The following is a 16714-nucleotide window of genomic DNA, read 5'->3' on the forward strand; positions in this document are numbered from 1 at the left end:
ATCCTTACCAATCAAGGTCCCCCATGTGTCCTCGTTTCCCGCCGAAATGCTATTTAACTATGTTTGATGGTTCTCTTCGATTTCGAAACTCTTTTGCTGCTTTCTCTCTGCACTGCGAACAGAGAAACCCTCAAGAAACACCAGTAATGACGACCTTGTCTCAATTCTCTCTCATTCTTTTCTCTCTCTTCTGCACCTCTGTTCTTGCGATTCAGCCTGAAACAGTTCAGGATGCCGTCGAAATCCTTGCAGACACAGGTTTCATGGCCATGTCCCTAACCATTCAACTCGTTGCCCAAGCCCTAATCTCTAATTTATCCTATGCGACGATCTTCTCTCCTGCTGACGCTGCCTTCATTCAATCGGGGCAGCCTTCAATCGATCTCCTTCAATACCACATATCACCACTGGCATTCTCAGTGGAAACCCTGAGAACCTTACCATACGGTACCAAGATCCCCACCTTGTACCAGAACCACTCGTTGATGGTCACTACACCGGCTAATGGTCAGCAGATCTCATTGAACAATGTCAAGATCAACGAATCGACCATCTTTGACGATGGATCTTTGGTTGTCTTTGGAATCGACAAGTTCTTTGATCCTTCTTTCAGTATATCCTCACATTTGCCACCGATCGGAGCTCCTACCTCTAACTTCTATTGTACGGCTCCCTACTTGCATGATTCTGCGTTGGATTTCGAATCTTTTGTCATGGCTTCTAATAGCATCAGAGACAAAGGTTACTCTGTGATGGCTTCTTTCCTTGAACTGCAACTACCGCAGTCTGGTGACCAGAAGAAGCTGACAATCTTCGCACCAGTTGATGAAGCCATAGAGGATTACAAGCAACTTTCTGGTGAAAATTCAACAGTCTTTCACCGTCATGGTCTTCCTTGCAAGCTTACGTGGTCGGATCTGGTTATGTTGGATGATGGAGCCACACTGGAGACACTGTTGAGAGGGTTTAGGATTAATGTCACAAGATCTGGTATTACAGTTTTGCTAAACGGAGTTCCCGTCATCTTTCCGGACTTGTATTACCATGATTGGCTTGTTATCCACGGCATCCCTCAGATCCTTTCGTTGCCTGCAGAGCAAGAGCCAGTCAGAGATTCTTATGCTGGATTTAATGGCAATTTCAAGGGAAATGTGCCTGATTCCGGTGAATTCTGATATCTTGCTATTGCATATTAACATGTCAGAAGCATAAATTCGGTTTCACTGGAACCGCTTCAGGTGGTGGATCTCAAGACCTTCTCTATTCTTCTTTTGTTTCACCATTTACTGAAACTTGAAAATTGTTCTGCAGATATTTGCTTCTTTATTTCATGTTTGCCACTTCAGAAGAGAACCTAAGCAGTTCCATCCAGATTTCTCTCCCTTCCAAATTTTAGTTACTACCTTACTGAGGAAATTGTGTATACAAAGCTAGATCATACGTTTGGAAAATTTTCAATTTCAATGCATCTGTAGACTCAAACATGTTATTTGTATTTCAGATTTTTCTTGTTTTTCATTTTATTGTGAAGTAGAGAAATTTAAAGACTGTTGGATATAACCGGAAAGTCCCTTGAGTACCCAATGAACAAAAAAATCTTCTTTGCAGCCATGTTGTGCATTTGGCAGAATATCTTGATTGATTTGATGACTTTCGCAATGGCCAGGCAAGGGCAGTACCCAATTGGCAAAGAGCAGGAGGGGCATTTTTATGCTATCCTGGTGCAGCATGAAGAACATATATACAATGTGTCCTTTGTCACACTTTGATCAGCCACCATATAGCATAAGATTACCTCTTCTAATGCATAGTTTGCTATTATATATGAATAATATGCTTGGATTCAGGAGAAGAAAACAGCAAATTATCCAGGAATCAAAGAATGCAATGTATCCTTCACATAATCAGACAGAGCAGGCTAAATTTCCAAAATGAAGATTCCATTAAAGGTTTCTCCATCTGTATCTAATTAAGGTCTGAACTGAACTACTTTATTTTTTAGGTTATATAGTTTCTATTTTTAGATTCAGAAATTATGTTTTCCTAACTTGATCCACGTATTGACCACTTAACATTTCTTAGGTATGCATGATTACCTGCTATGTTGGACAAAAATAGGAGAAGCTAAATATGCCGAGATGTCAATGGACCATAAAGTGAACAGCTTCTACCTGTAAGGTCATGAGATACCAGAAAATCCTACAGACTTCTTTCATGAAGTCAGTTTGTAGATGAATTCTATGACAGACCCTTATAAAAAGCAACCCAGTAATGATCTGGTTATGTGTCAGTATTATTTGGGGCCAAGGAGTGAAGATAAACCGCTAAGGGTGATGGCTAGAGATTAACTAATCTCAGGTTTTTTATTGAATTGTATCAATGTAATGCTTTGATAGTTGTTTGAAAATTTCGATTATGTATAAAGTACATGCAACAGCCAAAAAGCAAGGGAGTGGTGGCACAAACAATTGAGAGTACACCAGATTTGACAATTTGGCTAATTCAAGGGAAAATCTTTCATCTATCCAACAGTTATAATCATTTTTCTATGTGGTTGAACAATCTCTCCATGTAGAAATGCTTCTCGCAATGTTCATGTTGGAAACATTTTTTGGGGGAAGGGATGAGGAGAAAAAAGAAAGAAGAAGAGGTCTTATAAGAGTGCAAGCAACAAATTGTTTCAGTGTTCAGCTACCAGAACATCCATGATCCATCAAATATAGGAGACCCTTTTACATGAATAGTCTCTCTCTCTCTCTCGCTCTCTCTCGCTCTCTTTCTGAACGATATTGAATTTATCAAATCATTGAATTATCCAAATCAGATTGATACTTTCGTTTCTTTTTCAGCTTCTTGATTCTCCAAAGTGATTTAGACCAAAATCACATACAAGTTTGATCATTTGTAATAATTCTGCATTATTTTGCATCTTCAAGCTCTCTTTTTTTTTTTTTTTTTTTCCTTTTACTATCTAATTGAAAATTTCTGCTTTGCAATCATAGGAATCACTTCATTTTGATTGTCGTCTTCATATGGTAAATACTTATAATGCAATTAATTGTAATATTTTTTTGTTCTTCTCTAGGGAAGAAGAAAGAAAAGGTTCTCATGCAAAAGTTAGGGAAGGATTTATTGGGCTCAGGTACATTAGGCCCAACCACATCCATAACTTTTCACTCGTACTTGGGCGGGGTTTAGGCCAATAAAAATGCGTAGCCCAGCCCAGTCTACTACCATTTTGAGAACACTACTAGGTTTTGATGCCTTATATGTACAAGTTGGGGGCTTAAGTATAAGAAGCACAGTGTGTTTTAAACAACCCATAAAGATAAAGGATAGACAATGATTTGTAAATGACCGGTATTGGTATCATAAGAGGTTTTGTGCGTTTAGGCTAGCCCATTTAACTTAGTTATTAAGCTGGTTTGAACCCACATGTCACATACGGAATATTAATGACATCCAGAATGTCACAAATAAGCATTACAATAAAAACAAAGTACCTTACAGTTTGTGACAGTAGTGAATGTCACGAGACAATGTGCCACATCTCTTGTGATGTTTTAAAGTAACCTTGTGTTGATTCAAAAAATCACATAAAGAGTGATTTGGTGACACGTAAGGATATTGTTGGATTCTTGATGCAATATATTTACCAGACTGCCACTAAAGGGACTTACAAATTGTCCAGAGTCATGAAGTCAATACAGATCAAGGAATAGACAATCATTTGTAAATAAATGGAATCGGCATTAATTTTGCAATCAACGCATGGAAAGAAATGAGATTCCTACAGGGAAGTAACTTTTTTCAAGTATAAGTTGGATTAAGATATAAAGATAAACATTCAGGCAATAGAATTTTTATGGCCCATAGGCAAGGGGAAGGTAACACATTTACCCTTTGCATTCAGCAACAACCATGCATAAAGGGTTTTTGTAAAAAAGGTTACAAATGCATCTGTAACCAAGTCAGTTACAATCAGACAAACCATTATCAAAACTAATTACAAAAAATTCTCCTTCAGTTGGCACTGCACTACCGGATGCTCTATATAAAGCTTGGACATACCCAGGAAATAGCTGCGATTATCTTCAAACAACTTGGTGAGAAAAACATTGTAGCCTGGTCAGCCATGGTAGCAGGATATGCCCGGGTTGGAGATTCTGAAAGATCCAGTAAACTTTTCTGTGAGATGTGCCAAGAGGGTCTACGGTCGTGCAAGCCTGGTGGATGAATGAAACAAATCTTTACTTCGATGATCATAGATTACCATATCAACCCAATAATGGCGTACTTCGGCTTGTAAGCTCAAAGGTTTTCCATGGACCTCATAAAAGAAATTCCATTTTCGGTAGATGACTATTGGTAGCTTGTAAGGTTAATCATATGTTGAAGGGTCCAACCTAAAACCTCAAGACATTAGATGGAGTTGGTCCAATGATATATTAAGACACATGTCACACATCCAATGTTTAGGGAAGCTCACAGCAGAAACCCTGATATATCTTGAGCCAGCAGATTCAGGTGCCTATGTGTTGCTATCAGTTGGAAAATGGGAAGAGAAAGCCAAAGTGAGGGAAGCTACTGAATGAAAGAAAAGTGAAAAAAAAAATCTGATTGATTTATTCATTAGCTAGTGATCAGTCACATCCCTTGTACAAAACTTGAAGAATTGAATGCTTGACTAAAGCATGTTGGATACTGCCCAGATAGAAATTTTATGCTTCATGATGTAGAGGAACATAAAGAAGCCATTCTTTCTCAACATAGTGAAAGGCTGGCAATTGCACTAGTATAAATCATCACGAGCTCTTCTTCAAAGGTGTGTGTTGTGACTGTCACACTTTCATCAAATTAATTTTGGCGATTTAGGAAAGAGATTGTTGCACGGGTTTCCACCAGTTCAAGGGCGGCTCGTGCTCATACGGGGGTTATTGATGACATGCCAGTTAAGTTGTTGGAAATTGGTTGCCAATTTCAATCATTTGAAGCATGGTCAGACTAACAAGACCATCTAACATGCAAAGGAAAGACATGGCTTTCCAAGGTATTTGTGGACAAAATGCAGAGTGTGTAGGTGTAGCCCAAGTGTTTGAAGTGGAAAAATCACATAAATGCTAACTTCTTGGGTAGTGAATCGCACAAGAATTTTGTCACAAAGAACGATAATATTAATAGTTTCAACAAAAAATCTCAAGGGCAATAGCACTATAGCAGTTCAATTCTCCTCAGCCTACCTATCCCAATAAAAAACAAAAAAAACAAAACAAAACAAAAAGTGCATTGCGATAGCACTTATATGCCTTATTATTTGACATTTGAAACCAATTTAAGCAATTTGGTCTTAAATACTTTGGTAGATAGGGAAAATGCTTTTGTTTCTCATATACTTGCTGCAAATGCTAGTAGTCTAGTACAAATAGTCAACTTACAGATTTACTTGAAGTATTAGTATCTTGGTATTTTGTAAATAAAAAGTCAACTTACAGATTTACTAGAAGTATAATTATGTTGGTAGTTCGCAAATAAAAAGTCTTCACTGAAATTTGAGGGGGGGGGGTGAGAGTATGGAATTTGCTACTTTACACCTAGAATAAAATCATTCTTCCATAATGAAATGGGGGAATGGATACACCGTGACACAAATTATTCTTCCATTATGAATTGAGGTATGTGATCCCAATACATGAAACACAAATCCAATATTTGTGACAGATATAAAGAAGAGAAAATGGGTTGTCAAAATGAAAAATGGTAGACAATCCAACCTTCACTTCCTGTGGTTTCATGTGCATTATAGCTTCATGGCTTTGTGAGCAGTTCCTTAATATACATAACGACTCCCTCCACATCAATTGTCCATGCGACTGAAACGGGGGCATAGCCTGACCAAGGGTTGTTCGAGTTCCATCTGCAACATATATATTAACAGCTTTAAGTCATGATATCCAATTCCATAGAGGGGTATGTTAGTATGACTGTCTTAACGTACTTTTTCAGTCCTTGGTCCATTAGCGTATGTCCAGCACATATACCCTGAGTTTCAACCCTCACGACCCCCTCCTTGAAAGTAAAAAGGTCAGGACGGACAAGTGCCACGAAACTCACCGGATCATGAGGGAAAATGCCTGAATTCAGAAACTCAAGTGAGATATTTTGAGGCATGATGATAACTAGAACTCAAAAGTCATATTTGCTCGTCAAGCTTATAAAGGGGAAGTTACCACAGACGCCATCAGATTTCACATGCCAATCTCTGTAAAATTTGCATAATTCACCTAAGAAATGAGAATTTCTCCCTTTGGAATCCCTCAATTCAGAGAGGTCTTCGTCTGAAACATTGAATGGTGTTCAACATGATTAGGTTCACATGACAACTAACTGGATAACTAAAGAGAAATCATCAAGCGGGAAGTACAAAAAAAAAAAAAAGGTGGCTTGTTTGCACCTGTTAGTTTGACTTGGGTTGTAATATTTATGCCAACAACAATAATATTTGCCCCAGAGGTAAACACAATATCGGCTGCTTCTGGATCACCATAGATCTGAATGTAAAATACGGAATGTCATATTTATTATTATTTGGTTGCTGTAAGAAATTCATGGCTAAATAATAATTTGTTGTTACTTGTTGGTGCAGGAAAAGTGCATTTCAAGTGCACAATCAAGTGTCCTTGTCATTGAGGTTACTTAAAGGTGAGGTTCAGCTGGTGCCATACAATAATCGATTTGTAGATTTAACCAAAATTAGACTAACAACAACAACTCAGCCTTATCCCAACTAAATGGGGTCGGCTACATGGATCTTTACCCTCCAATCAGCTCTATTCGAGGTCATACTTGAAACAAGGCCTAAGCTATGCATGTCTTCCTCACCACTTCTTCTAGAATAATTTTAGGTCTGCCACTGGCTCTTTAGCTCCTTCAATCTGAATCAAAACACTCCGTACTGGAGCATCCAAAGGCCTCAGTTGAACATGACCATGCCACCTGAAACAAATTCTTGTAGCTTATCATGTATCAAAGCTACTCTAATGCAGAACCAAGTACCCCCAACTATTCATCTAGGAACCCAACTCTACAGCAGGATCAACTTATAATAAATCAGCAAAGTATGGTCTTCAATCTTCCACCAATTGATTAATATAGCAGCAACAGATCAACCTTCTCAGCGTTCAACAGCACATTCGTAGACCCTCAAATATGTTATCAATAACCTTCAACAGATACCCATTGCAGGATATTAAATAGAAACTGCAAAATAAAAGAAAAACAAGGCAGAAGGGGATAAAAGATAGGATAGAATAGTGGTTTGAGACTCACTCTCACCTAGGCATCTCACCTCGAGGTCACTCACCTCACATAGGACACTCTCTGATGCAGTTAAGACTTAAGATTGTCCAATTGGGTCTCAAAAGACTTTATTTTGGCTCATGTTTTGGTTCTATAGGCCTTAAGCTTCTTATTTTTGGGTTTATTGTTATAACGGGCCTAATATATAAGCCCATAAAGTGGGGGTCATGTTAGTGCACGGGATTAGTAGTTAAATTGAGTGCTTGAGTTAAATTAAGATACTTAATAGCTAGATAGAATTCTTTTTGAGTATATTGACTTTATTGAGAGTATTATTATAGTGATTAGGAGTCCTTTTATGAGTCAAATTAGGAATTTTAGAAGGTTTATATATATGTAATACCTCGCACATCAATTAGAGATGATTTGGATAAAGAATATGAGTTTTTTCTAAGAGTTTTGGTGCTGTTGAGCATGCATACGGGATTGGTATCCCAAACCTGATTTTTTCTCTTCTCTCTTCTTCCTCTCAAGAAGATTGATCTCTCATCTCTCTTCCCCATCCCCTTTCTATCGTATTCTTCAACAACCCCAATTCTGCCCTATTCGATCTCTTGAAGCTCATTCAAGTTCTAGTTCAAGCTTTAATTTTTACTCAAGGATCTACATTCAAACAAGCTGCTGCCAAGGAAACTTTGCAACAACAGTAAGTTTGAATCATCCCTAACCTTAGCCATTCTTCTTCTAATCCCCCATACACCCAAACCCTAGATTCCCTCATCTTCTTCTTTTAAAAAAAAAAACCCTGAACCTAACCTGCTGCCAACTCATTCCAACACACTTTCCACCATTAAAACTTAATGTAACCTTCACTGATAGACTCCCCTACATCAACTTAGCCTAACCCTACCATCAAACCCTAGGTTCCATTAAACTCTTGAACTGAAATCCCAATTTTGACCTACCCGATTTACCAGTTCATAGCAGATCGTAGTTTCTGGCTCCTAGTTGGATTATCTACCCGTCTAGGACTACATCACTCTCCTACACTGTTTCACAGTCATTGGTAAAAACCCGTATTCAAGCTTCAGTAAAACGTGGGGGTACTCCTAATGGTCCATTACATATATGGTGATAGTTGCTATTACAAGAAAGGAAATAACAGAAATAGACAGTCCCTTGTACAGCAAGAAAACTGAGATCCTAGCTATTAACTGTAACTAGAAAGTGGAAAAAGGTTACAAAAATAGAAACTCTATCAAAAACAACTACTTGCTGGACAAAGAAAACAGAAATAGAAACTAATTAAAACCTAACATTACTATGACTAAGCACACAAAATAGAAACTATTAAACTAGTAACCAAATATAAAACATATATCTTCATAATCTTCTTGTTCCAAGACAAATATGGGCCCACGCCACTGTTCACATGAACAGTAGCACTATTCACGCGAACAGAAACACGTGAACAGTGTTTTGGTCCTTTTCTTCTTCAAGCTTTTATCTACATCATACTCCCAAATCATCAGCTCTAATATCATCTCTCTCTCTCTCTCTCTCTCTCAGACTAGAGAGGTATATAGGCTCCTCTCTGGATTCCTTTGACTGTAAAAGACTCTCTTTGGTTGAGGAGGACATTCTCTCATTATTTTAATGATAATGGGAATGACCATTTATATGTGATTAGGTTCATCAGATCAATTAAAACAGTGAGCCGCTAAAGCAGGCTACATTTAATGCAACTATGTCTTAAAAAAAAAAGTAGTTTAAAAAAAAAGAAGCAGCCATGACTCTGTTGAGAGCAATAGCTTGAAGTAGTTGCTGACACTCACGGCTGAGGAGCAAAAGGAAGAATCCACAGGTTGCCTTCTGATTAAGTTGTTTAGGAAGATGATCAGTAGCTGAAGGAATCAATTTACTAGTTTACCAATCCAATGATCAGTAGGGAGAGATTAGTCAGGCACAATGAGAATCAGAAGTCTAATTGAGAATGCTGTGTGTGGGTGACAGCATCAGACATCTCTTTTTCTTTTAGAGAAAAAGAAAAGCATTTCTTTGTACCTTTCAACCAGTTCGAATACAAGACAAGTATTCATTAACAGGAACTGAAAAGCAAGATGGATTTATTTAAAGTACATTCTAGATAATTCAATTACATGCAAAACTCCATCTGATGTACCACTTCTCATAGAACACCAAATGAAGTAAATAATGCAGTCATATGTGTGTTTTGCCTAAATAAATTTATGAAACAGGAAGACAAAAGAAGTACTTGCATTAGCTTCAGCTGCAGGATTGACATTTCCCAATGCAAAGAAAGCCCCACCAAGTATTACCAGTCTCTTCACCTTGCTTGCAAAGGATGAATCCCTTTTGATTGCCTAATTGAGACCAAAGAAAGGTAATATAATGCAAAACCAACCTGGCAAAACATGTAATAGGCGGCAGCAGAGTAACAGGAAGCCGATTTGTTTTGGCAAATGAGGAAAAGATATTAACACTTACCAAAGCTAAATTTGTCAGTGGTCCCAATGCAAGTATGGATACCTCACCAGGATATTCAGAGACCTTATCAACTAAAAATTCGGTGGCACTCTTCTCAATTTTCTTTTCTTTTGGGGGTGGAAGAGATACATTCCCCAACCCATCAGGGCCGTGAACAAAGTCAGCAACACTTGGTATTCCTCCCTGTTTAAAAAATGCAGCATCCTGAATTAGAAACAACATTCTAGCTTATGAAGCAAATGTTTTACATAAAACAAAAAACAAAAACCAAAAAAAAAAAAGAATCCTAGCTTAAATCAAATTTAAACATATGAGACTGGCAGAATTAGTAACTTAGGGAACATTTCAAGGTAGTAGATACAATTTTTCATGGCAATTTTATATGCAGTAGTTAGGACATCAATGGTTATACAGACTCACATTATAAAAATCGAAGCTACAGCTGTTACAATATAGAGGGTGTTTCATGTTTAAGTAATACCGGGTTGCACATTGCAATGAAGCTCAATTGGAAAAAGGCCATTTCAGGAGCTTGATTTTGAATTGGAACAAAGCGATTCAAATTCAAAATAGCACAAGGGTGAGAGACATTAACCTCAAGACATTACTCATGAAAATTATATTGAAAAATCAGTATGACAAAGAATTAAGAAGTGTCCAAGAGAAAATAACCGGAAAAAAAAAAAAAGAAACAAATTTGGTAAAAGTATATTCAGTTGGGCTTTATTACCTTTAGAGGTTCAGAGCTGCCTTCTGCGACAGGGATACCAGGACACCCTGCCAACTCGCACTATCCTTTAACACATTGAATGGTAAATTTAATCATAAACATGTCCCTAATAATTGCATATGGATAATTGGAAGCTGCTTAAGAATAAAATATATTATTAAAGTAAGAAAAAATTTATTGCAGCGAAACAAACACATACCAAGAGCAAAGCATTCCGTGTAGCGCCTGCAGTACTAACATTACCAAATATTGTAGTCAAACCTAAGACCTCCACCTCTGGTGTTTGAAATGCCATAAAGATAGCCATGCTGTCATCTGAAAACCAATGACAGCAGATTAAGAACCCGCATGTCTGAACAACTACAATAAAAGTTCGAAACACACAAATCCTCATCTGTAGCGAAAGAGAAAGAAAAATTTTGACCATTATTTACCAATCAATTGGTAGGATCATAAGATCAAACAGGTCAAAACTGCAAGAAATTGAGCAGTTTTTTTTTTTTTTTTTCCTTTCTTTCTGTTCTACTATAATGTTTGAAATAATCAAGGGGAGGAGCAGAGGAAGATCGAGGAAGTCCAGGTTGTGAATTTGTAAAAACTGGAAATTCAAGCCAAAAACGTTATAAAAATGAAATAAAATGAACGAAAAAGAGCAAAAGAAGCGAGAGAGACCACATGCATTGAAGTAAAACTCCCACCATACTAACCATAGTTCATCTTGAGACAGAAAAGGTAAGCAAATGAAGAGAGAAAAGAGATCCAGAGATAAGGAACGAATGAAGTTTACCAATTCCAGGATCAGTATCAATGATGATCTTTTCAGGTTTAGAGGAAAAAGAGGTTATTGTGTCGGCTATATCATGAGAATTCGATGTAACAGACTCCATCTCCACTTTCTCCGATTAACGAACAGCCAAAAAAAAATGAAAGTAGTCGGAGGGGAAAGGCTTCCTCTCAGAGAAGAAAACGGAAGAAGAAGATCAAAGCGAGGAAAGGACCTTCGAACCTCTATTCTTTTTTATTTCGTAAATCTTCGACGCCGATCCCGTTGGCCCGCAGCTGCCCTTCCCTTCCCTATCCTCCTTTCAGGTGCCCTCATCTCTTCCTGAGAGGAGAACGATCCATATTTGTATGTGTAGACTGGAGAGAGAGAGAGAGAGAGAGGATAATTCTTCCGCATCAGTTTGGTACGTGAGAGACGAGATACCTCCTACACCGAATAAAAAGGACCCACGTGTGAAGTAATAAAATTAAGGGAAAAAGGGAGTGTGACCTACGCCAGCACTCATGAGTTTATGAGTGCTCCTCATATGAAAAATATGGGAATGCGGGCGTAAGCCACACTCTCCGACAGAATCGTCTTCCCCCTACTAATGAATTCACGTTATTGAAAGCCTCAATTATTAAAGAGATTCTGTTTTTTTTTTTTTTTGTAACAAGCAATTTCATTTAGAAACCAAGGATGACAAAGCCGAGGAATTCAGGTTACAACAATCCTGGATCCAAGGAGAGGAAATAGGCCACGCTGTCCTACATCCAATGGACAAGGCCCTCCGTGCTAAGGTATTTGCCACAGAGTTAGACACCCTAGAAATATGAGAAAAAGAGCAGTCATCGAAACCTACTGCAAAATATCGGATATCGTCAACAATAGACGATATGGCCACTGGCACCGGCTTGCCTGGATTGGATAGTAAGGAGATCAGCTCCAGGCAATCTGACTCCACCAGCACCTTGCTGAAACACTCCCCTATACAAATAAGCATGTCGGCCCGAACAACGAGAGCTTCCCCCATTAAGATCGATCCAAAGGAGCACGGTTCATAAAACGCCACAACGCACTTGCCTTGTTGATCCCTCACAACGTATCCCAAACCACCTTTACCTGAGTCCCCAACAAGAGTAGCATCATTATTCAACTTCAGCCAACCTGACGCCGAAGGGGTCCACATTGAGATCTTCTGCTTGTCCTGATGAGCCTGGTCAGGCCTCTGCTTTCCTATTGCGTTAAGGAACTCACTGTGCCCCTCCTGAGCGAACTGAATAACCTCCGCAGGTGTCCAACATCTTCGATTGAATATCAGATCATTCCTCGCCCTCCACAGTGCCCAACAAATAAAGGAAGTCAGACTACACACCTCCCTATTCTCCTTTTTCGAACCCACTTGGATAGCATCCCAGCTGTGGATCCAAGAGTAGACTTTGCCTTCGATATCCTGGGGTGGAAGGTAAGAGGGTGCACTACCAAACCAAACGGCTCTAGCAAAGTCACACTCGAGGAAGATGTGGTCGGTACTCTCAACCAAAGCTCCACATCTCTGGCACGAAAAGTCGACCTGAATATTGCGTTTCTGAAGCGTCTCCCCTGAAGCTAATCCTCTTGGACAGGCTCGCCACAGAAGGTTCTTAATTTTGGGTTGGGTCTGGCAACCCCAAACCTTCTTCCAAACACCATCCGGGATGAGATCCCTCTGAGTTTGAGCAGACACTGACGGTCCCACATCTTGCAGATGTCCTTGAATGTTGGCGAGGTTGTGATATGCGGACTTAACAGAAAACACACCATTCTTCGCCGTCCCCCAAATCAAGGAATCCTCCCCTAGGAGGAAACTCAAAGCAATCTTCTTGATGGCGCACGCATCCGACGGGTGGAAGATGGATGACTTCTCACCAAACAATTAAAACACTTTTAGCGGGAAAACACCCTCAACTTCGAGGTAAAATATTTTTTCAATCAGGATCTACATTCTAATTTTGTATATAAAAATATCATTTATGTTGGAAGGAGAAGAAAGAAAAAAGATTTTATTTTTTGAAAAATAAAAAAAGGCCAAATGTTCTCTGTGCTGGGGGCATAGGCTCCGTCCAGACACATGGGGGTGGGCAAAATGACCACTCTGCCCCCCTAAATGGCTGACCCATGTGTCTTGGCGTAGGCTATGCTACAACACAAAGAACATCAACCCATAAAAAAATTGTTCTTCATTCTTGAAGCCACTTTCCAGGTGAGATAGCCTTTCTTCTCAGCTATGTTTTTTTTTCGTAAATGACACTTTGGATACCTAACCTTTAAAGAAATTATAGCATAGATATCCAACATTTGTGAAATTATATTTGAGATATTTTTTCATATTTTCAACTATAACCCAAGTTTTACCCCAAAAAAAAAAATTTTATAACCTCATTGTCACCACCATTGTCGCTGCAACCGCACCCACTGCTACCACCACTTCCCTCTTTCCTGTGCGATCACCCCACCCCACCCACCCACCCACCCACCCCAACTCCTTGCTTCCCTACCCAGCCATGCCTCACTGCCCCTGCTTCCCCTGTTTCACTTGCCAAACTTGCACGTGATGACGAAGGATTCGAGATTATGTCCCACTTATTTTTATGGTGACAAAAAAGTGCTCCTTGACAAGACTTCTCTGGTATTTCGTTGAGTGCGACGACCCAAGAGCTGATTTGGTTAATAACTATGGAAACTGAAGGTTCTTCCTTGACATGAAAATAAGACTCAAAAGGTGTTGAATGACACCTCTGTGTTTAATTACCTCCTATTTTATTGGCTAAAGATTTCATATACGATGTACGATTTTATTTTTTAATGTCCCTCTCACATGAGATTTGGAAAAGATACTACCCCCCTCCAACCCGCCTTTATTAAAATCTTGAAACTCCAGTCCTCTCACATGCACGACTTACACAGCTGTGAATGAAAATTGTTTTCTATTTTATTCTCAAAATTGTTTTTAGGATAAGAATGTAAAAAAAAATATTAAAAATAAATTAAAAGTGATATATCATTATGTCATTATCTAAAGGTGTCATTGTTATACATATTTTTTGAATATGCATGTGATATAACATTATTTTCCTCTTTTTACAAGAATTGTGTCTAATTATTATTTTATAACCGAATGGGTGTCAATAAGAAAATCCCTTTTTTACACACGAGTAGGTTAATTTATTTTCATTGTCTACTTGTCGATGGAGCAAAAGTATCATATGTTGATGTGATCTTTGTTTTTATAACTTGAGTGGTCTATAATTGACACACTACGCATATTCTCTCTCTCTCTCTCTCTCTCTCATTTTTTCAATTTTTAAAGATTAAAGGAGATTTCATATTGCTCTAATTTTTTTTTTATATTACTCTTGAACCTTGACAAGTGAAATTACAAATTAAAAAAATTTACCCATAAAAGTAAAAACGTGGAAAGTGTTTTCTCTCCAATATTTCTCATACAATTAATAAATGGGGGAAATTTATGTAAAGTTTCGTGGAATCTGATACCTTAATTATTCCCTATTTTCTACTCCTAAACAGTCCTCATTATTTTACAACCCCCCAAAAAAAAATAAACATTTTGATCACTTCATCATTATTTTCATGTAAAGTCTCGTGGATTCCGATTTGCCTCTCTAATAATTCACCTTATTTTATTATAATTATGATTAATTAATCAACATAAATAAAGGAAAACAGTCATCAGATTCAGATGGATATTTAAAAAATTTCTGCCCAGTTGCCCTCGTTGGTGGAAACGTACCTAGAAAGGTTTGGCTCATCTGTAAAAGGGAAAACGCCAAACAGCAAAACCAAGTTTTCAGTAGGACCTAATAAAACGGGGATTGAACGGCTACGATGCAGAGACAGGGATCCACAATTAATATTCCATTTTACCCCTATCAATTCGGAGAACTTTTAATAGTGTTAAAGAACACTTGTGCAGTTGGTGAGCTGTGGTGTGCTTTATGCCCATGCTCACCCGGAAGTTTCAAGTTCGAGTATCCTGGTTGATACCTTCCCCCTTCCTATTCCCCCCCCTAAAAAAATAAGATATGTATAAAAGCTTCCAATTCAAATAAATAAATAAATAAATGTGTTAAAGAAAAAGGTTATGTGAGCAAGTAGCACGGGAGCACACTAATGAGAAGTGAAGAAACTGTCTCGTGCATAATGTCAATCAGTTCAGTTTCCATTTTTTTTGGTTCGGTTTCTATTTGATTCATAATACAATATGTACAAACCAAAATCAAATAGTTTTCATTACCTTAAACCAAAATCGAATCAATACCGCTTTTACTCAATTTGGTTTCATTCTGTTCTTATAGGTTTGAAACAAACAAAGTTGGAAAGGAAAATTATAATTTCATGAAATTACATTCTTGCAATGTCACAATATGGTGCTTTCAACCCTTTTTACACAACTCAATGAAGAAACTTATAGTGGGTAGTGTGACATAACTTAACAAAAGATGCATGATTGTAGGGTTTAGGTTCGGTTTACAAAGATTACAAACCGAATGAAATTTCACTTTCCAAAATCAGGTTCTATTCGATTCAGTGTTAAACAATCGGCTTCAATTCTTGAGAACCTTTTACCTAATGCTAAATTAGGGTTGTTAAATTAAGTGAGATAGCCCACAAAATACTTTCAACCAAAAAAAATAATAAATCCACAAAATACCAGTTGAGATTGAATCCCAAACAAAAAAAAAATGTGGCATTTGTTAGGTGTCGAGCTTCAGTGCCCACACTGCACCACACTGGCAGATGCGGGCAGTAGAGAGGATTTTAATCCTTCATTTTTTCAAAAAAAATCTTCCACTTACACTATGTTACAAATTTGGGCATAAAGTGATAACCCCACTATATACCATAATGGGCAAGAGAAGCAAAGCCTTAGCCCTACTTGAGAAAAAGGCGTTAGCACCCATTTTGGTTGAATCGATGGGTGAGCAAAGATGAATCGCCGAGGCCTTATGTATGTAATTTCAAGGACAAACAAATATGAATTATTCAAATGAGTGCTCGGCTGGCCAGTCAAATATAATCTATGTCGTCAATCGTAAATCTGTTGGCCAATCCCAAAGAATAGAACTTGGAAGGAAGAGGATGGGCATTAACAAATCTGTCTTGATTAGACCAAAAAAGCACCGTTTTAAAGGTAATAAGAGACCAGGTTTGTTTCAATCCCCAAGAGAATAGTTTAGGAATTTGCAAAAGCAAGTAAGATTTCAAGAACATGGAACACAGGAAACGTAGAGGAGAAGGGAAACCGAACCAATAAAAAAAGTTTTAAGTATCAATCTCCTCCACCGATCCTCATAATGAAAATAGAGTAGAGAGTGGAAACATGAGTTGGCTTTTCCAATATTTACAGAATGAGCAAT

The 16714-nt window shown here is 38.1% G+C and overlaps 2 protein-coding genes across 3 annotated transcripts; one reads left to right on the forward strand and one right to left on the reverse strand.

The window, feature by feature from the left end:
* The first annotated feature begins 121 nt into the window (after positions 1-121).
* LOC122661303 (putative fasciclin-like arabinogalactan protein 20) lies at positions 122-1211 on the forward strand. Its single transcript, XM_043856664.1, has one exon. The coding sequence runs from the start codon at positions 147-149 to the stop codon at positions 1173-1175; it is 1029 nt and encodes a 342-aa protein (XP_043712599.1). The 5' UTR covers positions 122-146; the 3' UTR covers positions 1176-1211.
* Positions 1212-5633: 4422 nt separating this feature from the next.
* Positions 5634-11478, reverse strand: LOC122652448 (uridine nucleosidase 1-like). 2 transcript variants are annotated; one of them, XM_043846199.1, is made up of 9 exons: positions 11322-11478; positions 10734-10849; positions 10535-10594; positions 9805-9987; positions 9576-9680; positions 6452-6548; positions 6228-6335; positions 5996-6131; positions 5634-5914 (listed from the first exon to the last, which is right to left on the reverse strand). In XM_043846199.1, the coding sequence occupies exons 1-9, from the start codon at positions 11419-11421 to the stop codon at positions 5806-5808; spliced, it is 1014 nt and encodes a 337-aa protein (XP_043702134.1). In that variant the 5' UTR covers positions 11422-11478; the 3' UTR covers positions 5634-5805. The 2 variants fall into 2 exon arrangements, with proteins under 2 accessions (XP_043702134.1, XP_043702127.1); XM_043846192.1 differs by lacking the exon at positions 5996-6131.
* Between the last annotated feature and the right edge of the window lie 5236 nt (positions 11479-16714).

Source organism: Telopea speciosissima, chromosome 1 (assembly GCF_018873765.1).
Source record: "Telopea speciosissima isolate NSW1024214 ecotype Mountain lineage chromosome 1, Tspe_v1, whole genome shotgun sequence".
Lineage (NCBI taxonomy): Eukaryota > Viridiplantae > Streptophyta > Magnoliopsida > Proteales > Proteaceae > Telopea > Telopea speciosissima.